The following is a 26327-nucleotide window of genomic DNA, read 5'->3' on the forward strand; positions in this document are numbered from 1 at the left end:
TCAGAGGGTGAGAGACACAGGGCCGTCTTCCACGCTGGTGGGAAGGGCCCGCGGTCCCACAGCTCAGCTGCAGCGCCGGGGCTGTAGAAGGAGTCGGTGGTGACCAGCCAGCTCAGACCTGCATCCGCCCGAAGCACCCCCAGGGAGCCTGGAGATGGGCCGGCAGACTGCCCCAAAGTCAGGGAGGGCTCTGTTTCCCGTCCATTTTCTCCCCCCAGCCGCCCTTACTCTGTAGTCTAGCAAGCTTGGGGGGCCGGGGAGGCTGAGGAAGGACCCCACTGCCACCCCTACCCTAAAGCAGCTCAGCCTGGTGGGCAGTAGACGGGATGGCACCCCAAGTTCACGGTTGGACAGTCTTGGGCCAGGCAGGCTGAGTTTTTAAAATCCAGATCAATGGTTATCGCAGCCGAAAGTGCCTGAGGACTGTTTATGACTTAAACGTGCAGGCGGATGGAGGAGCTAGCCATGTGTCCCCCTGCAGGGAACCACCCCCTGGAGGAAACTTCAGATGGACGGTGGAGAGCACATCCACTGCATCTTCACTGCCATTTGTTTGGCCCAGAAGTTACATTATTTTGGGGACGACCACCAGACAACATTGTGCTCAGAGCTGAAGCTCAGCCAATGTCAGTGGAAGGAACAAGTATGTTCACATAAAAGAAAGTATCCAAGTGAGGTTGTATGCAAAATACCACCCCGGGGGGAGGAGTTCTGGGGGAGCAGAGCCCCGGTTGCTCTCTTGGTTCTCTCACATGGGGACAAGTCTCCTTATCTTCCTTCACAGGCGGACACCAACGCCCCAACAACGCCACCAGGCTCGTCTCCTCCTGATAATAGTAACGCCAGCTGCAATCACAGACGGGGCCTTCCTCTGCTGCCTCCACACAGACCGTGAGAAGACGTCCAGGAAATGGAGGAAATCCATGTGTACAGACTAAAGTTTGCTCTCAGACCTGAGATTCTGCTGTCCCTCTGGGTGTCCATAGGAGGACAGAGCTGCCGTAACTCAAGCTCTGTTTCTTTGCATTCTTCAGCACCACATTATCATTGTTTATTTCAAAACAAGTGTTTAAACACGGGACATGCGCGACCACGGGGCCCATGCACCACACTGGAAGGGAGTTGAAGTGTTTCGGAGCTGTCAAGCTTCCTCTTGGAACAAACATGTGTCGGGCCAACCGCGTAACTGGGAGGCCTCCAAATTAATGTCCATGCAGGAGAGGATATTTATTAAAGCATTAGCAGTCCTACCTGTCAATTTGAAGCCTCCACAGATGTTATTAAGTTCAACAGCAGCTGAGCCATTGTTTGGGACAAACATGTTTTTCCAGGGAGCAGAGTTCTATGGCCACATCGTTTGGAATCCCGGTGCGCGGTGACAGTAAACAGCACACAGACCAGTCGGTCCTGTTTGGATTCCCTGAAGACAATGAACACTCTCACTGCCTGGGGGGAGAGGGAGGCCACCCGCCCTCATGTGCCACCGCCCCAGGTCACTGGCAGCAGGGGGCAGAGCCAAGACAGGACCCAGAGGAGTAGCCGGGCCGTGGGCACCTCCCTCTGTCCCCGTGGCCTTCCCTCACAGTTCTTCTCAGAGTCGTGTCCCAAATAACCTCTGCACCCAAGTCATTGTTTTGGGTCTGCCTCTGTAGGACAAGTGGCTTTCCTCCTGCTGAAGCCCACAGATCCTTTAGTCTGAAGATGTATTCATGAAGACCAACAGGTACTGTTTACATTCGTATCTGCTTCTCTGTGATAATCCTTAAAAATTTGTTAAAAGCACCTTTTGCTACCAGTAATTTCATTTCTGGGTATTTATCCAAAAGAATCGAAAGCAGAATCTCAAAGAGATATTTGTACACCTGTGTTCATAGCAGCATTATTCACAACAGCCAGAGTGGGAAACAACCCAAATATCCATGAAGGACAAACACATAAACAAAATGTGGTTTATTAGTACAGTGGAATATTGTTCAGCCTTAAAAAGGAAATTGTGACGCTTGCTCCAACATGGATGAACCTTGAGGATGTTATGCTACATGAAATAAGCCAGACACAAAAGGACAAACGCTGTAGATTTCACTTACATGAGGGACCCAGAGGAGTCAAATTCATAGAGATAGAAAGTAAAATGATGGGTGCCCAGGGCTGGGGTTGGCGGGAACGGGGAGTTAGTATTTGATGGGGACACGTTTTAGTTTTGCAAGATGAAAACAGTTCCAGAGGTGGAGGTGAGTGGTGTTGACGGCTGCACAGCAATGTGAATGTACTTAGTGCCACCAAACTGGACACTGAAAAATGGTTAAGACGGGAACTTTACGTTGTGTATTTCACCACAAGCTATTTTAAGTGAAAAAAAGAAAAGCTGGATCAGAAAACAAAAGAAAAGGCACATTCGGGATCATCTGGGGTAAGTGGCCCCTCTGGGCAGTTTCCTGTGAATCACATTTGGGGTGCCACTCCAGTTAGTACCAGAGAGACCCCGTCTCGCTGTGGCCCTGGACGGAAAAGCACAGAGGCAAAGTCAGGACGGCAGCAACGGGTCAACGGCAAGCAAAGGCCGAAGGCTGCTCTGGGTGAAGACTGTGCACAGGGGCCCTCCCCGTACAAGGCCGCAGTGGGGCTATGAGCCCGGCATAGTCCAGCCCTGTCAGCACGGACAGCGCGGCCTCGCCACCGCCGGTGCTGAGCTGCCGCAGACCACTCATCTGGCACGATCATGAATGCAGGCAATTTGAGTTTCATTGGTTTCTAACCTTGTTTGCTATTAATTTCCTGATTTGTTTTGGTTTTGTCAGTGTGTCAATGCCACAAGCACTTCCTGGAGTCACGTCTGGTTTAGCTCTTGCACAGGTCTTGGTTTGGGTCTCCCAGGCCCCCTGGGACATGAGTCTGGATTCTGCTGGTTTATCTGGGAGGAGAGTGAGGAGTGAGGAAAGTGAGAGGGAGGCAAAGGCCGTGACGTGGACAAGAGGGAGCTGGAGCCTCGGGCAGCAGGCTCCATCCTGCGGGTCCCTCTGAGAGACTGCGAGTGGCAGGAGCTCCGCCACAGCCAGGGCAAGCAGGGCTCAGGGTGGGCTGCACAGCATGGGCTGCAGTGCGTCCACAGTCACAGTGGACAGGGTCTGTGTCGGCTCAGAGGTCAGGGAGCGTCTGCTTGCCTTTGAACAGGCTCCCTGTGTGCGCACGGCACAGATGGAGACCCGGCACCTGGCTCCCTCTCTGTCTCTCTCCATCTCACGCCTTCTCTCTCCTTCTCTCTCCGTCTCTCTCTCTGTCTGTCTCTGTCTGTCTTTCTCTCCGTCTCTCTCCATCTTTCTCTGGGGAGACGTCCATTGGGCACTCTCTGAGAGCAGGGCTGAACGCTGGTGGACCCAAGAGAGGACAGAACTGGGTGCTGCAGGAGGGAGGGGACAGATGCCCTGTCAAGCCCCACCCTCTGTTACAGGCAGAATGGTGTCCCCAGAAAATTCATATGTTCAGTCCTACCCCCAGAAGCTCAGAATGGGACTGTGTTTGGAGGTATGTCCTTTAAAGAGGTGATTAGGGTAAAATGAGGTCATATGTGTGGGCCCTAATCCTGTATGACTGGTGTCCTCATCAGAAGAGGATATGAGGACACAGACACACACAGAGGGACGGCCATGTGAGGACACAGGGAGGAGACGGCCATCCACACAGTCAGGAGAGAGGCCGCAGGAGGAGCCAGCCCATCCTCCACCTTCATCTCAGACCTCCAGCCTCCAGGACCGTGAGAAAATGCACTTCCATTGTTTAGGCTGCCCTGGCCGTGGCACTTTGTTACCAGCCCAGGCTGACTAACACACCCCTTCCCAGCTCAGCCCAGGAAGGGCTGTGGGGTGACAGCCTGGGCCTGGAGAAAGAGGAAACCCTGCCTCCAAGGACTAGGCAGAGCTTCTCAGGCCCCTGGGGACGCCCTCCCTGGGGTTGTATAGGGCTCCTGGGCATGCCTCCCAGCTCCCGCCCTTCCCCGTAGCCTGTGAAATGATGCCTAACCCCTGCCCACCTCTCTCTGGGACCCAGAGCAGGGCAGGCCCACCTCAGTGCAGCTCGCAGACACCAGATGCTGCCTTGGACTTTGGAGCAGCCTCAGGGAGGCGGTTCTGAGACATCGGACCAGGCCTGCGGCCCGCCGTGGACCTCCATCCCATGAAGGTCCTGCCCTACAGGCCAGAGAGCCCTCCTTCCCTCCGGACGAGACACGCACCCGACCAGGCCCGGCCGTCAGCAGCCGAACCTCACCCCGTCTTGAAGAATGACTGGCCCTGCTCTGAGTCAGCTCTGCCACTCCCTCGAGACATCCCCGAGTGTGAGCCCCGAGGACCCCAGGCAAAGAAGTCAGGGTTTACACGACCCTGTCTGTGTGCCCCACCTGCAGGGTGAGGCAGGAAGCCACCACCTGGATTGGGGAAAATGCCATTCAGGGTACTCCGTGGCTCTCCAGGGCCATCCTTTTCACTCCTCATTAATTCCTCACAGCCATCCAAAAGAAGTTTTGGAATAACGCCAAAACCTAAAGAGGGGTGATCTTCCGGCTCCTCCGAGCTCTGCCCCAGGCCTGCTAGCACGCAGTACAACCATGGAGAGTCTTCAAAGATGACCTCGGGGTTCAGAAGGGGCCCCAGGGAGCGCTGGTGTTTGTGGGAGCATCAAGGCTGGAACTGGGAGAAGCTGGAGACTGTCTCAGAGATGGAACAGCCTGGGCCACACTGAGACCCTGGGCTTCTGAGCACCCCCCCCCACCCCCACCCTGAGTCTTCAGGGGCATGACTGTGCCATCACAAGAGGCTCCTGCCCAGGGGATGCAGAAACGTAATTGTGCATCCCAGCAGCTTCTCCAAAGCCTCTGCACCTCGTCAGTAGAAAGTGAAACCCCTCAGCCTCAAAAGCCCAGCCTGGCTGTCTACACCAGCCCTCAGCCATTGTACCGGGTCCGCACCAACCCTCACCACGCCCACGGCCTCAGAGGGGAGAGGAGCAAACCCCTGGGAAATGAGGGCACGCTGCCTGCACACAGGACGCTGAATCACGGTGTTGTGATAGTCACCTGCTGCCGACAGCCATACCCCACAGAAACATGCAGAGGATTGTAAGTTTCACCAATTATTGTTGAACCCGTTCGTTTTACCTACTCAAGCCACGTGCCTTGTTTCCCCCTCAGGAATCCATCTGGAGGCCAAGAGTGTCCCTGGTGGAATTTCTCACCCTCCCAGGAAGGACTCAACTGCCCCATCCCACACCAAGCGCCTGTCCTGCCGTCCCCCGGGTCCCGCAGAGCTGCCCGCTGTTGTCACACCTCGTGGAGAGTGGGGCTGCTGAGCCCTCGGTGTACACGGGACACAAGGGCCGGCTCCAGCTTCCCCATAAACCAAATCCCACATTGCCCTTGGGGGCTGGTAGAATCTGGGAAGAGACCGAAGAGGAAGAGAACATTCATTCTGAGAAAGGCCATCCAGCTGCGTCAGCAAGTGAGTCCAAATCCAGTCCCTGCCCACTTGTGTGTGATGCGTTTGTATGTGTGTGCACACGCACGTTTGTGAGGTTATATGTGTGTCTGTGTGTGTTCATGTATGTCTGTGTGTATGTTCATGTATGTCTCTGCATGTGTGTCTGTCTGTGTGTTGGATCTGTGTATGTGTCAGGTTGTGTGTCCCAATTTGTGTATGTGTGTGTGTGTGTGTTGTGTCTGTATGTTGTCGGGTTGGAAGCAGTCCTGTTGGTTCAGGGACCCTGACAGACCTGCTGGGAGATCGTCTCTGAGGACAGCATGGCTGAGCCTCTTGACATCCCGAGGTGCCCTCGGCACTCTGCTGTCCAGGATGGCCCTCTGGACACGCGTCTTCATCACGCGTGACTGGAAACTTCCCCAGATGGTGTTCTAGGTTCTCTCGCCTCAGGACCGTGTTCCCTCCTTCTCTGTTACTTACACTCGCTCTGTGCTGTGTCTCTTTCTCACCCTCTTCCCTGGGTGGGAAGGGCCACGCTTTCTAAGGGGCTCTCGGAGTGAATCTGGAGGCCCATGTGTGTGACCCCGCAGGGCTGCTCCCTATGGAGGGGGAGGGCCATGTGTCTGCAAGGTTGACGTCAGGTGTAAGCCAGGGAATCCCCCGCCGGCCCCCAGGAGTCACTGACTCCTTGTGGGGAGGGGACCGAGGACTTGCATGGCTAACATATTCCCCGGCGATGCTGCCACTCTTCCCAGGACACACTGTGGGACCCACCCCTCAAGATCAGCTAGGATCCCCCAGCCTAGTGACAGCACACAGATTCCAGCCACCCTACCAGCATGAACCCCTCGCTGGGACCTCAGACACAGCTTCCCATGTGCTCTGCATGGCTCCTTCCTGTAAACCAGGAAAACCCTACAAGGTTGTTCTGAGAACTGAATTAAATGAGAGTCTTTAGGAGGGCTCTGCTCTCTAGGTGCTCAGTAGGCAGCACGGTGGGAGCAATTGGTGCTGAGACCCCCGAGGCAGAAGAGAAGTCCTCGAGGGGGGCCGGGGAAGAGACGTCAGCTTGGCCTGGAGGAAGCTCCTCCCAAGGCCACCCCTCACCAAGAGAGCCACATACCATCCAAGTGATACCCCAAGAGGGCTGCATGACAGACCCAGGCAGGTGTCTCCCCTGCAGGACACACGCAGGGCTGTGCGCGGACGGCAGTCTTGGAAACGTGCCCACATTTGCAGATGAACAAAACTTCAAAAAGAGCAGAGGTTTCCGCTTGTGGCTGGCATGTGGGGAGTCTGCCCCAGACCCCACAAGCTGTAATTTGTGTGCACGTTGGCGGCAGTCTGAGAAGCGAGGCAGGGAGGACTGGAGGAGGGGATAATTGTGTTCCTGTAGCTGGAGTGTCTGGCCGAGCGGCTCGTGCCCGCCCTCGGCCCCACCAGCAGGTAGACAGAAGAGGCCACTGGGCTAGGACTCGACTCGCTGGGGAGTGGGGTCTCCTGTACCACTCGCCTTGCCAGTCAGCCCAAACTGCAGCCCTAACGTTGAATTAAGTGACACTCAAACGGCAGCTCCCTCAGCAGAGGCCGCGGGCTTGTTCACGCACGCCACTGCTGGAGCTGCTGCCCAGGAGGTCAGGTGGGGCCCGGGGCCCGCAGTTCCATCCCCAGGCGCTAGTCCAGGGTGCTCACATACAGAAGCACTGAGCTCACCTACAGGCATCACCAGGCACCTTCCAGCTGCCCTGAGAAGGGCTGCCTGTCACCCAGGCAGCCATTCGGGGGGCAAAGAGTGAAAGGAGTTCCGGGGGTTGCTGCCAGCGCCCCCTGCTCTCAGGAAGTCCACCCCGGGGTGGCCTGGGTCCCTAGGCTGGAAGGAGCCCCCACAGCCCCTCCCAGGGCCAGGTATCAGGTTCCTGGTTTCTCAGACACCCCCGTCCTGTGGCCTCATAGCCACATTACATGCACAAGCTGCTCACCCCCACCCCTCTCTGACTCTACCCCGGGTCGACCTCCCTCAGCTTTGTGACTTTGCCCTCTTAAAACCTACATGTGAGATTTGGGGAAAGGGAGGAAGCATTTTGGGGCAGTGTACCCCGGACTTGGTCCCAGCCTGGTGGGCAACACCCCAAGTCCTCGGCATGACACAAGCCTCCGTGTGATCCTGCGGTTGGTTCCTTGGGGAGACTTGTGCCCCTAAAACACCAGGAGGGGAAAAGTTGCATCTCCCTCGCACGTTGCCCAGCAAATGCCCCTTTGGGGATAGCGCCCCAAGGAGGCCAGTGGCCCTGAGTTCAGACCTGCTGGGACACTGGGGCGGAGTCCCCTGGGCCTCTGCTGCAGCATGTGTCCGGGGTTTCCCTCTCCTCCACGTCACGGGAATCCGGAACCCGTGGTCCAGACACATCAAAGCAAACATGTGCCCTCCCAGCCGCTCTGATCCAGGTGGGCACATGTGTGACCTGACGCTTGTGCAAAAGCTCCTGTAGGAGCTGGGCGCTCCCCTGCCCGCTGTCACCTGGGGCATCAGCCGGAGTCCAGGGACGGGCCCTCCACACCCATCTTCCTTCCCCAGGCAGGGAGTCACCATCAGCTTCTTTCTTTCCCTTGACCTTGGGGGCCTGGCCTCTTCCCTGAGAACTTCCAGCTTCTCCAGGCCTTCATGTCTCTCTCGTCTCTCAAATCCTGTGAGAATCCTATAAATTGTCCCTCACTTGAGCATTTAATAACATATAGCAAAAATAAGTTGTGCTCCCAAAATTTGCTAACAATCCTGTGGTTGATAATTTGAAATATGTTGTCTCGTAGTAATTGGGTAATACAAGATAACTGGTGTCTGAATTTAGTCCTCAGAATTTTGTCTAATGCCTTGTACCCCAGAGGGTAATTACACCTGCCTCGTGGCTATTCCTAATACGACATTCTGGGCGGACGTGAATTCTCCATTGCAATGGTTTTAAGAGCCCTGATGTTGGCGCATCAGAGGCATGAGGAGCCCAGAGCTTCATGCAGGGAAGGTACCCCTGGGGTGTAACTGGTTAACAGTCTGCACCTTCCTCCTGAGAGACAGCATTTGTCCCTGGTCAGTCACACCCCAGGAGAGAAGCACCCACCCTAATGGCTGAAGTTAGGTGTGTTTCGAGTAACAGGAAACCCAATTCATAGTGTCATAAACGTGCAGAAGAATCCGCAGTGGTCCATTGGCTCAACAGCCATGTAATCCATCTATTCCAAAACCCATATTTTATTTCCATTGACTTTCTCTATTGTTTTTCTGTTTTCAATTTTATTGATCTCTTCACTTGTATTTATTGCTTCCTTTCTACTCCTTATTTGCATTCCATATGCTCTTATTTTTCTAGTTTCTTCAGGTTAAAGCAGAGATGATTAAGCCAACACTGTTTTCTTAGACTGGTTTCCTGTGGTTCTGTAACAACTATACACTTAGTGGCTTAAACAATACAAATTTGCAATCTTACACTTGTAGAAGCCAGAAATCTGGAATGCATCTCATCTAGTTAACATCTCCTATTGGCAGGCCTGCCTTCTGCATGCTCTGGGGACAAGCAGCCTGTCCCAGCTCCCAGAGGCACTCACATTCCTTGGCTCACTCGCATCCCACTTCCTCTATCTTCAAAGGCAACCGTGTCGGGTCAAGTCTTTCTCATGCTGCCGTTTCTCTGGTTCTCTCTCTTTTGTCTCCTCCTTCCACTTATGAGGGCCCACATGACTACACTGGGACACCTGGATAATCCAGATCATCTCTCCACTTTAAAGTCAGCTGACCAGCAACCTTAATTCCATCTGCGACTTTAATTCTCCTTTGCTGTGTAAAATAACATAGTCACGGGCTCCAGGTTTTAAGATGTCACATCTTTGGGAGGTCTTTATTCTTCCTACCACAGTTCATTTCTACTATCTGTATTTTGTTCTATAATTTTCCTCTAAATACTACTTTAGCTGCACCACAAATTTTGACATGTTATATTTTTATTTCATTCAAGTCAAAATATTTTCTAATTTCCCTCGAACCTTCTTTGACTCAGGGGTGATTTGGAAGTGTGTTATTTAGTTTCCAAGTGTTTGGGGATTTTCTTGATATCTTTCTGCTATTGATTTCTAGCCAACTATAATCAGAGGACATACTTTGTAAGATTTCTATTCATCTGGTTTTGTTTTATAACACAGGATATGGTCTGTCTTGATAAATGTTCCACGTGACCTTGAAAAGAATATGTATTCAGCTGCCTTTGGGTAGAGTGCTTGATAAAAGTCAATGAGTTCAGGTTGGTTGGTGATGCTGTTCACTTCTTTTATATACTTGCTGAGTTTCTGTTAACATGTTCTACCAATCACCAAGAGAGAAGCGTAGAAGTGTCCAACCCAATTGTGAATATGCTTGTTTCTCCTTTCACTTTGGTCAGTATTGCTTCGTTATTTTGAAACTCTTCTGCTGTGCCTACATATTCAGGATTGTCACAGCTTCTTGACAAACATCTTTCTGTCACTATGGAATGTCCCTCTTTATCCCTGTTAATTACTCTACTCTCACTTCCGCTTTGTCTGATGTCAGTGGAGCCATTTTAGCTTTCTTTTGATTAATGTTTGCATGTTATGTATTTTTCAATACTTTTAATTTATCTATCTTTATATTCAGAGTGGGTTTCTTATAACCCACATTTGGGTGGGCCTTCTTTTAATTGGCGTGTTTAGACCGTGTGCATTTAATTTAACCATTGCTGTGTTTGGATTTGGGTCTCCCAATTTATTACTGTTTTCTGCTTGTTCCTTTTGTTTTTCATTCTTCTGTTTTCCCTTCTTACCTTCTTTTGAAGTATTTGAATATTTTTTAGAATTTAATCTTAATTAAGTCATCTGTTGATTTCTGGACTATATTTCTGCATGCAGTCTTTTTGGAAGTCGCTCGAGAGATTATTATAAACATACCATTTGCTCACAGCCCACTTAGAATTAATATTTTATCACTTCAAGTAGAATGTGGAAAGCTTACCCCCACATATGCCCCTTTCCTCTCCCTACTTTGTGGTGTTGTTGTCATATGTATTACATCTCTATACTTTGAAAATTCCATTAGACATGGTTAAAGTTTTGCTTTCAGCCATCAGGCATATTTTAAAGAACTTATAGGAAAAAATAATCTATTGTAGTAACATATATTTATTCTTTTTATCACTCTTCTCTTATTTCTGAAATTCCACATTTCCCTCTGGTATCATTTCCTTCCAATGGAAAGAGTGCCTTTGGAATTTAATTTAGAGCAGTGGTTCTCAACTGGGTGCTATTTTGCCTCCAAAGGGCAATATCTGGAGACATTTTTTATTGTGACAACTGGGGAAAGGTGGGTACTCCTGGCATCTAGGGTGTGGAGTCCAGAGATGCAGCTAAACTTCCTACAATGCACAGAACAGCCCCACAACACAGAATTTTCTAATTGGAAATTTCAACAGTGCTGTGCTTGTGTGAGAACAAGTCTGCTGGTGACACGTTCTCTTAGTTTTCCTTGATCTGAGAATGTGCTTATTTTGCCTTTATTTCTGAAGGATGCTTTGGCTGGATGTCACATCCTGAGTTGACAGTTCTTTTCTTTCAGTACTTTAAAAACTCGAGTCCACCGTCTTCTGATCTGATAAAAAAGTTTCAATCTTTCTAATAGTTTTTTCCCCCATATATAATGTATTATCTTTCTCTGGTTTCTCTCAAGATCTTTTCATCTTTAGTTTTTGGAGTTTGATTTTGATGTGTCTGGTATGGATTTCCTTAAACTCTTGCGGTTTGAAGTTCATGCAGTATCTTGAATCTGTACATTTATGTCTTTCACCAAAATTTGGAAGTTTTTGCCCATTATTTCACCTAATGTTTTTTCCACAGGATGTTTTTCTGTTCTCTATTTGAGACTCTCTTGGCATGAATGGTGAACCTTTTGATCTTCTTCCACAGGTCTCCGAGGTTCTGCTCATTTTTTTCGACATTTTTCTCTCTGTTTTTTGTAAAGTACAATTTCTGTTGGTCTATCTTCAAGTCAGCTCCTCTGTCATCTCCATTCTTCTGTTGAGCCCATCTAGTGAATTTTTAAAATTTCCGCTATTGTATTTTTCAGTTCTAAAATTTCCACTTTGTTCATTTTTTTAAATAACTTCTACTTCTCCGCTGAGACTCTCCGTCTTTCCACTTGTTCCAAGAGTGTTCGCTGTTACTTCTTGGAGCATGTTAGCATGTTATAACGGCGGCTTTAAATTCTCTCCGATGATTCAAACATCTGGTCACCTTGGGTTTGGTAGATGTTCATCATCCTTTCCATCGAGAATTTGTCAGATGAAATTTACTGGTTTTTCACATGTTGAGCAACTTGGGGCTTCATGCTGGGCATGTTGAATATTGTTATAAGGCTATGGGCTTTGCTTAAATCCTCCAGAGAATGTCGAGGTTTTGGTTTTTGCTTTGGCAAGCAACGGATGCAAATGTTCAGAATGTGTGTTCGAACACGCCTTTGATGAGCTATGGCTCTAGTGTCAGTTTAGTTTTCAAAGCCTTTGCAGTGTTATTCAGATCTGTTTTGCGTGTGCATCACTCATTGGCAAGTCTGGATCCTAGGGGGTTGATCTACCCCAAGTTCTCAAAGCCTTTGGCATGATGTTTTGGGTCAGTTCCATGCATGCTCAGGTTTGGGGAAAAGCCAAGAGTTCATATAAAACTCATGGCATCACTTTGTTGATCTTCTCTCTCTCCTTAGTCTCCTCCACAATCTCTGGCTCCCAGGGATCTGCCTCCCTGGCCTTCTGGCTAGAAAGCTGGGGCCTTAGTTTCCCCAGTCTGCCTCACACTTACCTTGAGTGTATCTATCTACAGGAGAATAAAGAGAGAGAAAACATAAGGGAAATTCCACCCACACTCTTCAGACATATTCCTCTCAGGAGAGAGAGAGATTCCCCCCGTCAGAGTTTTAGATGCCTACCCAGATCCCACTCCTCTACTGTCACGGGGCTACAGCTGCAGGAGTAGGACCTGCTAGGGGACCAGAATGTCCTCCTTTCTCTGTTCCTTTCTATTCCTCAGACCAGAAGGACAGCCTTCCCTTGGAGCCCTTTCTGTCCTTGCCTGTGCATCATTCCAGATCCCATGCTGCCTTGAGGTCCAGACTGGTAGATACAGGAGAAAAGAAAGAAAGAAAAACAAGAAACTCAACTCCTGATGAGTCATACTGTGAACGATCTGGATCCCTTCTCCAATAGGCTGCTACTGTTGGCTTTTCACAATCTTCTGCTAGCTGCTCTGTGAGGTCTGTCCAGAGATTTAGTTTTCTCCAGCGGGAGAGAACGAGTGGAGTGTGCTTTTTCCATCTTAACCAGAACCAGAACTGTCCTATGTCAAACTTTTGACTGCGAAAGCTTTAAATTACTAACTTAAGCAAAGACCTTAGAAAAAATATAGCATGCTTTGTATGCAAATGATCAAAAGGGGGAAAAAATTCTAACAATATTATTTCAACATCACAGAATCACATGTGGAATGCCAGAGCTGAAAGAGACTTAGGGTCACCCAACTTGTCCCTCTTGAATTCTTTTTATCCTCGCCTGCTCAGCTGGGGGATATTTGGGGAGTATGTGCATGTGTGTTTGTGTGAGACTTGTATCTTACCAGAAAAACAAGATTAGCAGATGTATAAAATTATGCTTCATAATGTTAATCCAGCATGTGCCACATTTTTGATGCTCAATCCTGGTAAACTGTATTATTATTTGGAGGGTCACACGGCTTAATATCTCCACCATCCTGAATGTGTGCAGCTCAGCAACACCCCCCATGCCTGCCTGTCACAGTTGTGTTCTAGTCCATTGCAGCAATGCCTACCCATGGCACTCTTCTCCCCACCCCCTCTCTACCAGCCTCTGAGCCAGTCTCCTGCCTTCCAGCTTCCCTCTACGTGTTGTCCACACCATCATCAACATTCTATCTCCAACAAAACTATGGTCATGTACCAAAACTCCTCAGAGCACAAGTCTCTGTTGTTGCCCTTACTTGCTTCCAAATCTTAGAAATGTTCCTATCCTTTATTTTATTAAGTTTTTGGTGTGGAAGAGTGGAAGATTGGCCCTGAGCTAACATCTGTTGCCAATCTTTATCCTTTCTTCCTTTTTCTCCCCAAAGCCCAGTACCTAGTTGTAAGTCCTTCTAGTTCTTCTGTGTGGGATGCTGCCACACCATGGTTTGATGAGCAGTGTGTAAGTCCGCACCCAGGATCCAAACCCCAGGCCACCGAAGTGGAGTGTGAGAACTTAACTACCATGTCACCAGGTTAGCCTCCATATGCCTTTTTTTTTTTTTTTTTTTGAGGAAGATTAGCCCTGAGCTAACATCTGCTGCCAATCCTCCTCTTTTTGCTGAGGAAGACTGGCCCTGAGCTCACATCCACGCCCATCTTCCTCTACTTTTTATGTGGGACGCCTACCACAGCATGGCTTGCCAAGTGGTACCACTTCCACGCCCGGGATCCAAACCAGTGAACCCCAGGCCGCTGGGGCGGCACGTGTGAATTTAACCACTGAGCCACCAGGCAGGCCCCCTCATATGCCTTTTTAAAGAAAAAATAATGCCCTTGCATCTTTAATGTTGTCTCAAATTATATCATATCATTCTGGTTACATTTATTTTACATATTTAAATGTGTTCAATCACAAAATTATGTGTAAGTACACTATTCTTATACTTTTATTTAGCTATAAAACAAATCCAACTTCATGTGAACACAAACAAAACTATAAAACCAGCATTATATTAAAGTCCTGTATTTAATGAGAATCATGCTGCTGTTTCATTCTAACAGAATGACGGATGATGGGGAGGAAAGCGTGGCCTCGGGTTCAATTCTGTATTTAACATTTAGCTTTATTTTCTAATAAGAATACTACTAAGAATTCTTGTTTAATTTTAAAGGTACATTAAAGGGTAACAAGCACTTTAAGGATTTATTCATTAGTTCAGGATACTCCTATCTCATAATTAACAAAAAACGCCAGAATCAATCCTCAAAAATCACTTTTAATGAACCGGCTCCTGATAAATTAGTCAAATTGTCTTGTTTACTTGAAAGTACAACAGCTATTGTTCTATTCCTTAAATATACTTTAGATTTCTAGTATTATCTCTATCTTTCCAAGGAAAACAGGAAAACTCTTCAATAGTCACTCCAACACTCGCTGCCAACAAATGGTCGTGATGGGATGGTGTCAGGCCAGGCTGTGCAAAGAATGTCCACTCGCTCGTAACCCCAGCATTGGCTAATGGAGTCCGGGTTCTTGTGACGTTGGCATGTCGATGTCCCCGCTCAGTGCAATGACTCGGTCTTCACACACCTGTTCCCATTCAGACTACTGTGAATACTTCCCATGACCGCGTTTGCTGTGCTTGGTGTGAAAGCGACGCTCGACACAAAAGGGCAGTGGCACAAATTCAAGTGAGAGTGATCTGAGTCAAGTTCATCCACATTGGCCCTCAGATGATACTTGTGATTTTTTATTTTTAAATGTCATCCATATTAAAAGGCGGAAAGTGCTCACAGATTTAAGGGAAAAGGTCCACAGGTCTCCAGCACCCTGCAGAGCTCAGTTTGAGAAACACAGATTTGTAGCATGAACTCTACCCTGCTCAGTGAGGCGCACCTGGCCCGACTCACATCAGGACGAATTATCCGTCGCTGTTCCCATCCGTGCATCATCGTGAGCGCTCTGCAGCTCCTGACACACTGGCCCTCTCATCGGCCACCAAATGCCAGGTCCTTGAGGACACTTTGTTTAAAGGTCCTTTACCTCCTTTGCCCAAACACATCCACTGACCCACTGAAATGCCACAAGCTCAGTGGCATTTTCCTGTCCCCTCAGCAGAAGCTGTTATTTCATGTCCATGCCCACATCACCATCCCAGCACCCAACATGTGGAGCGGTTCAGCCTCAGCACCAGCCTTTCTTCCTCTAGAACGCCGGTTCTCTCAAAGACAAGGCTGGGTCTTACTCACTTGTTTCCACAGCGCCTGGTGCAGTCCCTGAAAAGGATAAGAAATGTAAAAGTATGATAAATGAAAATAAAAATGAATGAATACACAAAATTGCTGAAATTGAAGTGCACAAATGGAAGCTAGATAGCCGGGCTACATTTCCTAGTTGTTAGGACTTTAAGCAGGTCCCCATTAAGGAATTAAGTGTGTGATCATCAGCCATAAAAATGGGACTATCCCGGTCAAGCTTTCCTACGTCATGGCGTTGTTGGGAGATGCAAGATCAACTTGAAATGGTGCATACAAAAGAATTTCTAAAACTAACCTTGAAGTGCTAAAGAAATGATTGCCAGGATCATAGCACCGCTGGGCTCCCAAACACACTCGCGTTTGAGGAGCAGGTGTAAATCTGGACCGAGATGAACAGTAGAACTTAAACACAATTTTCACTGTTCTTTCAGGCGATCAGAATTTCTAGCTAAAAGTCCTAATCCATCTAGAGCATGGGACTGGTGACCTCTATGCTAACTCACGTTCTCTGCACAGCACAAGTAACTTTTAATCTCAGCTGATATAATTTTAGATAGAGCCCGAAAACACCCTTAGCCTGATAGTACTAAGTCCAAGAAAATGCTCTGCGTGCAGATTATAGAGTGAAGCCCCTGGTGTCGACTGAGAGATCAATCTGTGAAAGAGGCAGCTGGCCCTGGCTGTGACTTTCAAGGCCAGCTTTGCCATGTTCTAACTGCGACTTTGGACAGATTCATGGATTTCTCAGAGCCCTAGCTTTCTCATCTGTACCAGCCTCCCTGGGACAACTATGTGAGATGATCTATGTTGTCTATTTCAGTAAGATGATGTGTAAAATACAGGGGCGTAAACTCATTTAACCACCAGGGACCTGCCTTCCAGAACAAGAACTTTGAAAAGCTGATGGAGAGGCCAGCCCGGTGGTGCAGCGGTTAATTTTGCAAGTTCTGCTTCGGCGGCCCAGGATTTGCCCATGTGGATCCCAGGTGCGGGCATGGTACAGCTCATCAAGCCATGCTGTGACAGGCGTCCCACATATAAAGTAGAGGAGGATGGGCATGGGTGTTAACTCAGGGCCAGTCTTCCTCAGCAGAAAAAGGAGGATTGGCAGCAGATGTTAGCTCAGGGCTAATCTTCCTCAAAAAAAAGAGAAGCTAAAGGAGTGGGGAAAGACTCCCATGGGACAGGGCTTCTGGGAGCACGTTGGAGTGTGATGTGGTGCTGACCATGAGCCTTCCGCCTTGCTAAGTGGAGTGCCAAGCTAAGGTAAGAGGTGGATATAACTGAATCGCAGGGCAAATCTTGAGAAATGGTTTCTGCGAAGACGACTAGGAGAGAGAGCTTGCTAACATGTGAGAGGACTTCTTTACTGAGAAACCGAAGTATTCAACAACTCTCTGTGTGAAGTTTTGTTATTGCCGTGTGGTAACTGTTTGCCTGGCTTTCCCAAAATCTGCAGTGGGAATCCGCAGCCCCTCGTTCCGAGGTTGCAGGGGGAAGGCAGCCCGTCAGAGGTCATTGTCAGGCATCGAGACCCCTCGCGTGCACAGAGCCAAGCGGACGAGACCAGTCTGACTTTATTTTTTCCCATCAAATCGTCAGTCGACAGTTTTCCTCCAGTGGGCATTTGGGAGTCCCTCCTCCTTCCAGCCTCCCTGCTCCTCTGCTTCCAAGAAATCTTCTGGGTCTTGTGCTTACCACCCCCACTTGCACCCTGAGGCCCCCCGAAGTCAACTCCAGGTAGGTGCTTCAGGCTCTAGGCCTTCTGCAAAGCAAGCAGGCCCTCACTGGGAGTGTGGCTCCTTTCCGTGGCTGAGCCTGGCTGTGTTGGTGTGTTTCTCTCCCAAGAGGAGGAGAGATGGGAGGAGGAGGAAGAAACCTTTTCCTAGCAGAGCGGTGTCTCCTGTCAACGCTCTGCAGGCTCCTGTTCCCTTAGGGGACTGCCGGCTGGCCTGGGGTGGTGGCAAGGGCTACAGCACTGGACCTGTCACCTGCGGGTGGCTACTGCTCTTCTGCCGGTCAGATTTTGTCAAGTTCTCTAACCTTGCTGACACGGTTACCATACCCTACAGGTTGGAGCTGTCCCTTCTCCCTTAGAGGCCCAGCCATCCTGGAAAGGTGTCAGCGCCCGTAACATCTGCCCTCCAGCCCCCTAGTTGGCAGCCTGAAAGCAGCTTTGAGGATCAAAGAAGTTCTAGAATGATACAAGACTTAGAGATCAAGGAGACTCACCTGTTCTTTCAAAGGACCTGAAGAATGCCCGTTCAGGGAGCCTCAGAGACTGAATTTAACTGCGGGGAGGTTCGATTACAAGATGAATGGTACAGGCTGATTACACACGAGGCCGAGGGGCTGGAGAGGAGAGCAGGGCCCCCTGACAACCACAGCCGTTCCTGGTACGCTTGGCAGGCAGCCAGGAGGAGCCCGGGGCCAAGGTCGTTGGGGGTGTGCTGACAATCTAGTGAGATTGTGCAAAGCCTGGAGAAAGGTCACGGAGTAAGACAGCGAGGAGGGGACGGGGGCGGGGGGCAAAGGCAGAAAAGACAGCAAGGTCCTCTGGGGACCGAGAACAATGCCTTATAAATCGTTATAAACTGCACGTCTTAACGGGCTCCGTTCTGTCTCTTGGAAAGGCAACCCCGCTCCAGAAAACTGCTGACAACACGCACCGAAACGAGCACAGCTCTGCCTGAACTCATACGCCCCTCAAAATAGGGGCGGGGGCATCTCGGGTCTGCTGGTCCCCGAGGAGCCCCAGGCTCATTAGGACCAGCTCTTCAAAGCCTTAATGTTGCCTGTTCTTGTCCCACAGGCTGTGATTTCCTCTTTTGAGCAAACCCTGTGCTCAGAGGGCGGGGCCCACAGTGAGTTAGTACAACAAACTGGCTCTCTGTGAGCCTGAAGAGGGAATATTTATTTCATTTTGACCCAGATATATTTGCAGTCTCATCGTACTGGTTACGGCATGGCTCTGTCATCTCTAGGAGCGTTCCAACATCAACCAAGCCTGTTGGAGGCAGCCCCAGGGTGGAGGTATGTTTCTCTCCCACAGCTCTCTTGTGAGGCCATGCCATGACCATCAGGGACCCAGCCCCTCATCTCCTGTGCTACCAGGGCTGCTGCAGTGCCAGGCCACAGAGCTCTCCTCCCATCAGGAAGGTGGAAGGAAGGGAGAAGAAAAGGGGTGCCTCTGTCAGTAGAGTCATCCTTCTCATGGCCCCACAGGCAGCAAGGACAGCTCAGAAATGTGCCTTATGGGCCCCGGCCCCATGGAACAACTCCGGGCTCTGTCCCGGGAGAGAAGGAGAACATGGATGCAGGGTGGACCTCCCCACTTCCCCTCTCGCCTTTCATCTAGAGAATTTAGATAATTGCCAGCCAGCTGTGTAGTTTGGCTGTAGGACACATTTTAATGCATTTATTGGATGAAAAACCCAAAGAAGTCACCGACCTATTGACATGAAAGAAACACTTTGTCTTTCTAAAGTGAATCAGATCTGGCTTCTAGCCGGCACTTATCAAGCGGGAAGGCCTACAATAATCCCGTCTCTGGCTCCTTTCCCATCCCTTGCGTTGTCCGTGCTAACACTGTCCAGGGAAACGGGGAGAGAAGCCTCCCGCCATTTCTCTGTGAAGCAGCGGCACCGCCGGCCCCTGCCAGCCGGCCTGCCTCCCGGTGCTTCCTCTAGCAAACCCTGCCTGGGGTCCTTTCCCGGGCTCCCGGCAACTTCCCTTGCTGTTCAGCCCGGAAGCACCATGAACTGTTAGCTGCTGCTTGAGAAGGGAGCCTGGCCGCAGGGCATGGGCATCTCCCCGCCACATGAGCGAGGAACACAGGTGACCTTCCTTCACTGCGAAGGTGACCCAAGCAGCAGAAACATAAACTCCACTAGATTCCAAAGAAGTAATCCTATCACAGACATATCCACTTAATTTCAAGCTGTAAGTAGACCTTTTAACCACCTACAAGCAAATTGATTACTTTTAGGGTAAATACACTTACTCTTGAATTTTCCAGTGACATGTAAGTGATCCACTCTCAAAACAATCAATTTCTCGTTTCCTCTTCCCGATTCCACATACGTGTACAGCCGACTTCTCAGCGGGTTGCTGTCCCCACTCATAAAAATGTGAACCAGAAAAATCCCCAGGGAGTGTGCAGGCCTGCCTCCTCGGGTTCTTCCGCGGCTGGAGAAAGAGGCTGGAGCCGACGGAAAGTTGAGCGTTGAGACCAGCAGCCCATGAGCACCTATCCCAGGCCGGCCCTTGCGCTCGGTTTCTCCGACTCCTCACTTTCAAGTCTTAGACGCAAGGACCAAACATTCTGGAAAAGCTGGGCACAGAAGGTGAAGGAAAAGGTTGACCCTCGCTGGCCAGAGGTGAGACCCAGAGAGCAGTCGATTCCCTCTGCAGATTCCCGTCCCCACCACAGGTGATTTGAAGATGCATGAGGTCTAACTCTTGGCCAAGAGAGAATCATCCCTGTGTTGTTTAAACACGATGCCAGGCTTCCTGCGGGATACTTTTCACGAAGACTTCGACGAAGCGTGACCAATCTCTACAACTCTGTTAGGAAGTTACGCCTGTTCACCTCCCCTTTCAAATGTTTGGGACTAAGAGAAGCTTCTGGCCGAACAATTCTCCTGAGTCCAATGGTAGGTGTGCACACACATGGCCAGGCAGACCCTCACGCACAGGTCAAGATCTACGTTGAGACAGTCCGGAGACGTCCCCACATTAGCTGTGGTGGCAGTGAATAAATCTCGCGGAGTGGTGCTTTGAGCATCACCGTCTGATTAGAGGCCTCCAGGGGACCTATTACCTGGCAACATGAACTCATCCACATTTTTATAACGAATAACAGATATCTTTCCTAAGAAGAACAGTGGGTGTAAGGTGGTTCTGGCAGGTTTGTGCTGAGACCCACACGGTGGAAATCAGCCCGTTTTCAATGCGAAGCCCGTCTGGCTGGTGGCGGCAGAGCTCTCAGTGAGGACACAGACTCGTGGAGGATTCCAGCACAAGGACATTCATTTCAAAAAACTGTTCTGCGTTTTCAGTTCACAAGCAAGTGAGTTCATGAAGCAATCACAGACTTTCTTAAAAATTCAATTGAAGTTTGAGCCATTGTTTTTAACCTAGCATTTTTTCCCACTAAACACGGTCCAAAGTATATTCAATTCATTCTTTCTCAAGAGAGAACAAAGTCAAACATCTTTTAATCGTGAAGCTGGAGGAAGGAGGCTGAGTCCACTTCTCTCGGGTGACCCTGCCCCGTTGAGAAACGCCCTGCTCTCCTCTCCATTTAGATCTCAAGGCTCACTCAGACCCTGTTCCCTTTCTCGGGAAGCAGCCCTGGGACTGTCTGCTGGCAGCCGGGGGAGTCGCAGGTTTACAGCAGGCTCGAGAGAGGGCCCTGTGAGGTCGGAGCGACCCTCTCCTGCAGTGCTGCGGTGTGGTGCTCTGCTCTGCCCTGCCCAGGAGGAAGGGCTGGAGGGCCGCTGGCGCTCTGCTGACAGTCGGGAAGGGACGGCTGGGAATCCTGCTGCTGCTGCTCTCGAGTAAACAGTCCCCCGTTGACACGGCTTCAACCCTCATCCAGCTTCTGCCCTCGTCTAGTGCAGGATGCTAAAAACAGCTAAACTCATTCAGGAGGGAGGTTTGCTGTGCTGCACAGGCCAACGTTTCCCATCCTCCTTACGCCTCCAGAGACTATGTTTGGGGTAGTCACCTCCCGACCTGGGTTCTCTTCAACTTCCAAGGCCCGTGTCTTCCTCTTGTCTGTAATGCTGGCCGGTGTAGAATGAGACACACATATGTACACACACATGCACACTCATGTAAACGTGGGAATTAAGGAGTGAGAGGAACGTGATTCTCTGCCCTGACAGTACCGAGGGGTCCCACCAACTTGGAGGGTCTCTCCTCCGGCTCAGGGTGGGGTTTCAGACCACCAGGGTGTCCTCCACAGGCTCCGACAGTCAACACGTGCAGACGGGAGGGGTTGTGAGGGGACTTGGACAGGCAGCTCCTTGCTGGTGTCATTTCAGAGGACACATCTCTCATTCACAGATTCCTTCAAAGGCAGCGTGGTGCCCAAGGCCCGGCTGGCGCTGGAGACCCAGCGCTCACTAAGGCAGAGTCCCCGGTCTCGACACTCTCTCGGATCAGTTGGAGAGACAAGTAAACACCCAATTTCCATGCAGTGTCACGACTACTACAAGAATGGGGACATCAGGCAGGTGGCCTAATGAGTGACACCAGCAGCCCTCTCCAGGCAGCCTGGAGATGGAAGGTCTGGCTCCCCCTCCCCTCCGTGCCCTCCTCCTCCCCCTGGAAAATGGACGCCTGCGCTCAGACCTCTGGGTGTGGGAACTCAGGCTTTTTCGCCCTCCCTGCAAAGCTGCTCTGCCGCCCGCCCTGCAAGACAGGAGAGCAACAGGGCTGGCTGGCTGGCCTGGCGAGCAGACCCGCTGTGTCCAGCGGCACTTGGTCCAGGCACCACTTGCCCAGAAGCAGGGAGGAAGGGACCTGGGTGTCCACCCTGGTGTCCCCTGAGCACTGTGTGGCATTCCAGGATGCCTGACACTGCCTGGGTCAGAAGCAGTGGTGTCTGTGCTAAAACCATCAGGCTGAAGGGGAGCTCATTAGGTAAGGGGGCCAGGGAGGGGACACCACCCCGGGCTGGCAGGCTCGAAGAGGGGCCAGGATTGGAGTGTCAGGGACCGAGAGCTAGTGCAGCGCAGTCCAACGCAGCCCGGGAGGGGACGGACAGAGAGAGACGAGGCCCCGGGCGTGCACACAGGACGGACACGAGTGAAGCCGTTGGAAAGATTTTGAATTACACCGACTAGGTGCCAGGCCCTGTCCCAGGCACTGGAGAGACAGAAGTGAAGAGGCAGAAGGACCCCTGCAGTCACGGAGCGGCCGGTGTCCCACGGGGAGTGAGAGGCGCGGCAAACAAGTGATGAGAAACTTGTTCAGCTTGGATAGGTGACGAGCAGAAGCTTCAAACAGAGAGTGTGGCTGAGCGTGGGCTGAGAGCTGAACAGTGGGAAGGAGTCAACCTCGCAAAGATGAGTCAAGGAACAGCCCTGCTGGAGCCGGCACCGAGAGCAGCGGGCCCATCCTGGAAGACCACTGGGAAGTGAGGAATGCCACATCCGCCTGCCCGGACGGGGCAGCGCACTGCGCTCTCAGTTATTACGGTGATTATTGATTTACTTACTGAGTATATTTATTTATTATTCATTGAATATGATATACACAAAAAGACCGATACACAGTATCAGTTAGGATATTACGACCCCACGAGGGACAATGGCTTAGCTCACCACCTTTATTCTTGGTTATTAGTGGGCTTTGTTATTTGCATTCTTTTTAAAGTAAATATTATGCTTAAATTTCCCTGTCTTGGCTTTCCGTCCCTCATCCCTGGACCCTCACTCTGTGAAGTGAGGAAGTGGCCCTCCACCCAACCCTGCTCCGTCCTCTCCCGTCGTCAGGACCAATGGTCATGTCTGCTGGAAGCCGGGGGAGGTCTTCCACGCTGTCCACGGGTTGGTTCTAACCTTGAAAACAGAAAGGCAACCTGATAGCATGATGATGTCTGTATCCTGAGCACGGCCGGGGTCACTGGGCTCTATTCTCTCTCTGCAAGTCTTGTGTGTCCAACCTGTGTCCAGGGCATCAGTTGCCCAAAATCGCACCATACATTTGGGTTGATTTCTATCTTTCCTTATGTCTCCAGGTGCCTAATTCACTTTCATGGAGGCTGAGAAGAGCGGGAGGACCTCTGGGGCTCAAATTTGGCCCAGAATGTTCCCCAGAAATCACCTCTGCATATGGTGCTGATGCGAGGTAAGTGCCGGGGGCTGCGGGTGTGAGTGCAGGGTCCAGGCATCCATCATAGTGCCCAGGAAGCACCGGCTGGCTCGGCCCCACGTCCTCGGTTCTCTGAGTGGAGCTGTCTTGAGCATGGAGGAGCCAGCTTTAGACTCGACGGCTTCCTGAGAGGCTCAGAATCAGCCAGGGCTCGGGAGTTGCCTGCATCCTGGGGAGGCTGCCGGCCCGCCCTTTCCCCACAGGAGCTGAGCTTTGGGGGTCTCAGCTGGGCTTCTCAGCTGAGAGAAGGCAGCTCTCTGTGGGCTTGTGCCAGCTGGATTTCTAGAACAGAATGCAGCTGGATTTACTAACTACCCACCCACAGTAACGGGGGGCGTGCTCTCCCGGGGACAGAGGAAGAACTTCATCTCCATGACCGGTCCAGGGACGGAGTCGTCCCTGGGTGGAGGCAGACCCTGTGTCCTTGAACGGCTGGGAGAGACCCGCGAGGCCTTCTGCTCCTTCTGATTGCAGCTTTGTGACGGATGGTTCCAGAAACCCCGAGAAAGCTGTAGCAATGAGCAGACATCATCCAAGAGTGACTGAGATGGTCTCAGGAGGGCCAGAGAGGAGGCCACGCCACCCCACATGGGGTGTGGGTTCCACGCAGACCACGCTGCAGGTGGCTCTCACTGGGCTCGGGGCCAGCTCTCGGACTGTGAAGACCTGGAGCACACAGCCGTCTGAGGCGATGAGACAGTTGGCTCCACGCTTTGTCGAGGAGCCGCTCAGGAGCAGCTTGAATTCTGCGAAACCATAAGCCCCGGACAAACAATGGTGATGGAAATGGACTATCATTAGGTGAATGTAAGCGGTTGCATTCTAAGTGGTTCTCCATGCCAGAGAGGAAGGGGAGGGAAGAGGGGCGTGAGCCTGACACCCTACTGTGTGGGCCGGAGCATGAGCACAGCGATGCTCCCAGATAGGACCCTCTGAAGTGCCAGCCCCGGGGGTGCATGCTTCCCCTTTGTGTTCCCAACGGAAGGCACGACTATTATTCTTGTTGTGCCCATGACCAGACTGAGTGTTGAAGAGGTTAAGAAGAGGCAGGATTCGAACCCAGAGCTCAGGAACCCACCCTCTTCCCCAGACCATCTTGGGGCTGCTCTTCTGCTGACCAGCTCCCAGAGAGCAACTCAGAGCAGTTGCTGTTTGATGGAATTCAGATGCTAAGTCAGGGTCCCCCGGGATCTGAATGCTCTCTCTTTGTGGATGCTGTGCAGCCGTGGGGCCCTTGGAGCAGAGGTGAGTTCCATGTCAAGGTGGGTTCTCCTTGGGAGCAGAGGAGCAGCCGAGGGTACAGGCTGAGGGGTCAGCCTCTTGAGGAAGGATGCAGGCCCAGGCAGTGTGGATGGTGGAAATGAAGCAGATCTGGTCTCTGAGAGCTAGAGGTTCCAGGACCTGGACTCCAGGATCCCTCAAAGAAGATAGGAAGGAATCCCCATGTGTCTTACAGCAACCACTTTCCTTCCGGAGCGAGTGTGGCTCAGCCCTGGTTCCTTGGATCTGATGGCGTGGTCTCACAGACACCGAGATCCACATGGCGGGCATGGATCTTCTTCCAGCCAATACCTGGGGACTCCATCCACCCCTGGAAGCCCTTTCCCCCAAGGCACTCAGACCTCTGGCGAATAGCAAGGCCCCAGGCAGGAGTTAAATTGCCTCCACCTGAACCACCTATTTCAGAAATGGGGACTTGAAACCTTATTTCCCTTCGTCAAAAAGCCCAGCCTGGGCGGCATCAGTGCTCACTCTCCTCGTCGGCTTCCCAGGGTGACCTGCCATGAAAGCAGCCACTCGCAAGCCTTTCTTGTGACTCCTGTGTCTGATGGGACAGAGCCCAGTGTGACTGTTTTCTCACCCAATAAAGGTTTGAGCACAGATGTCAATAATGTTGCACTCACGGCTGCTCCGCCCAGCTGGTCTGACACCAGAACATCCACAAAGGAGCACAGCGGAGATGAACGAACTGCCTGGTCAACCCATCCATGTCTTTTTTAAAATAAAAGGAGAAATCAGAATGAAAGCTCTCCTAAGAACCAGAGTCACCCATGATGGCATAATAAGAAGGAGATAGGTGCAGAAGTGTAATATTAAGGCGTCTGGGCTGACATTTGGGTCGTGCCCACTGGGCAGAAGGCTTCAAGGGAACCTGACAAGGACCTGTGTCTCCAGACTGAGCAACAGGGTTGGGCCAGCTACAGGAGTGGCCGGGCACGAGGCCCTTCTCTGTCAGCTCTGTATGGGCCCCCAACTCATCTTCAGCTGACAGCATGCCTTCTCCAACAAACCGAGGCTCTTTCCCCTGGGGAATCCGTGTGGACCCCCAGAACTGGCCCCAAGTGGGCTTGCTATAACACCTGCCGCGTTAGCCACACTCCCTTCACACAGAACCCTGACTCCAGGGAGCAGATCTCCACTCCAAAAAGCTGAGGCCACAGTCCCATTAGGGCCTGTGGGCCTCGGAATGGAAACCCTTCCAGCAAAGTAAAAGAAAAACCTGCTCCTGACAAGGTAGAACTCCACATGCTCACAGGTTCCAGGCCAGGGGAAACCTGCTCGCCGACACTCGGGTAAGTTTAGAGATCGGTCTAAGGCAGCAGAACCAATAGGATGATCTGCACTTGAGTGGGAAGGCCCTTGATGCACGAGAGGTGAGATGCAGGCTGGACGTCGAGAGTTAGAAATTTGCGTACAGTTCCCTCCTTCCTGACCATGTAGACTTCATGACACCTCAGTCCCTAAGGTGGTCCCTCAGGATCTCTATAAGACCCTAAGTCTAGGTTTTGTCATCTATCAAATAAGAACAGTAATTACTCACGGTGGGTCCATATGACACGCCCAGCGCCGCCTCTCTAACTTGAACGAAAGGAATGCACTAAGCAGTGAGCTCATCTCAACGCATTTTGGGGTGTTCCACTTGTAAGAACTCATCT

At 51.0% G+C, this 26327-nt stretch overlaps 1 protein-coding gene across 2 annotated transcripts; it reads left to right on the forward strand.

The window, feature by feature from the left end:
• Nucleotides 1–1633: 1633 nt before the first annotated feature.
• LOC124233871 (uncharacterized) lies at nucleotides 1634–24151 on the forward strand. 2 transcript variants are annotated; one of them, XM_046651129.1, is made up of 4 exons: nucleotides 1634–1723; nucleotides 5183–5489; nucleotides 23258–23367; nucleotides 23866–24151. In XM_046651129.1, the coding sequence occupies exons 1-4, from the start codon at nucleotides 1710–1712 to the stop codon at nucleotides 24149–24151; spliced, it is 717 nt and encodes a 238-aa protein (XP_046507085.1). In that variant the 5' UTR covers nucleotides 1634–1709. The 2 variants fall into 2 exon arrangements, 1 of the variants encoding a protein (XP_046507085.1); XR_006887163.1 differs by lacking the exons at nucleotides 1634–1723; nucleotides 5183–5489; nucleotides 23866–24151 and adding an exon at nucleotides 21895–22715 and having other exon boundaries at nucleotides 23258–23343.
• Nucleotides 24152–26327: the final 2176 nt, after the last annotated feature.

This window comes from Equus quagga, unplaced genomic scaffold (assembly GCF_021613505.1).
Source record: "Equus quagga isolate Etosha38 unplaced genomic scaffold, UCLA_HA_Equagga_1.0 268.1_RagTag, whole genome shotgun sequence".
Taxonomy (NCBI): Eukaryota; Metazoa; Chordata; class Mammalia; order Perissodactyla; family Equidae; genus Equus; species Equus quagga.

Bases quoted from the DNA above. Each gene is read 5' to 3' on its own strand.
- LOC124233871 (XM_046651129.1), top strand. The intron at 5,490-23,257 runs GTGAGTCCAAAT...TTATGTCTCCAG, and splicing joins CCATCCAGCTGCGTCAGCAA to GTGCCTAATTCACTTTCATG. The intron at 23,368-23,865 runs GTAAGTGCCGGG...TTCTGATTGCAG, and splicing joins GCATATGGTGCTGATGCGAG to CTTTGTGACGGATGGTTCCA.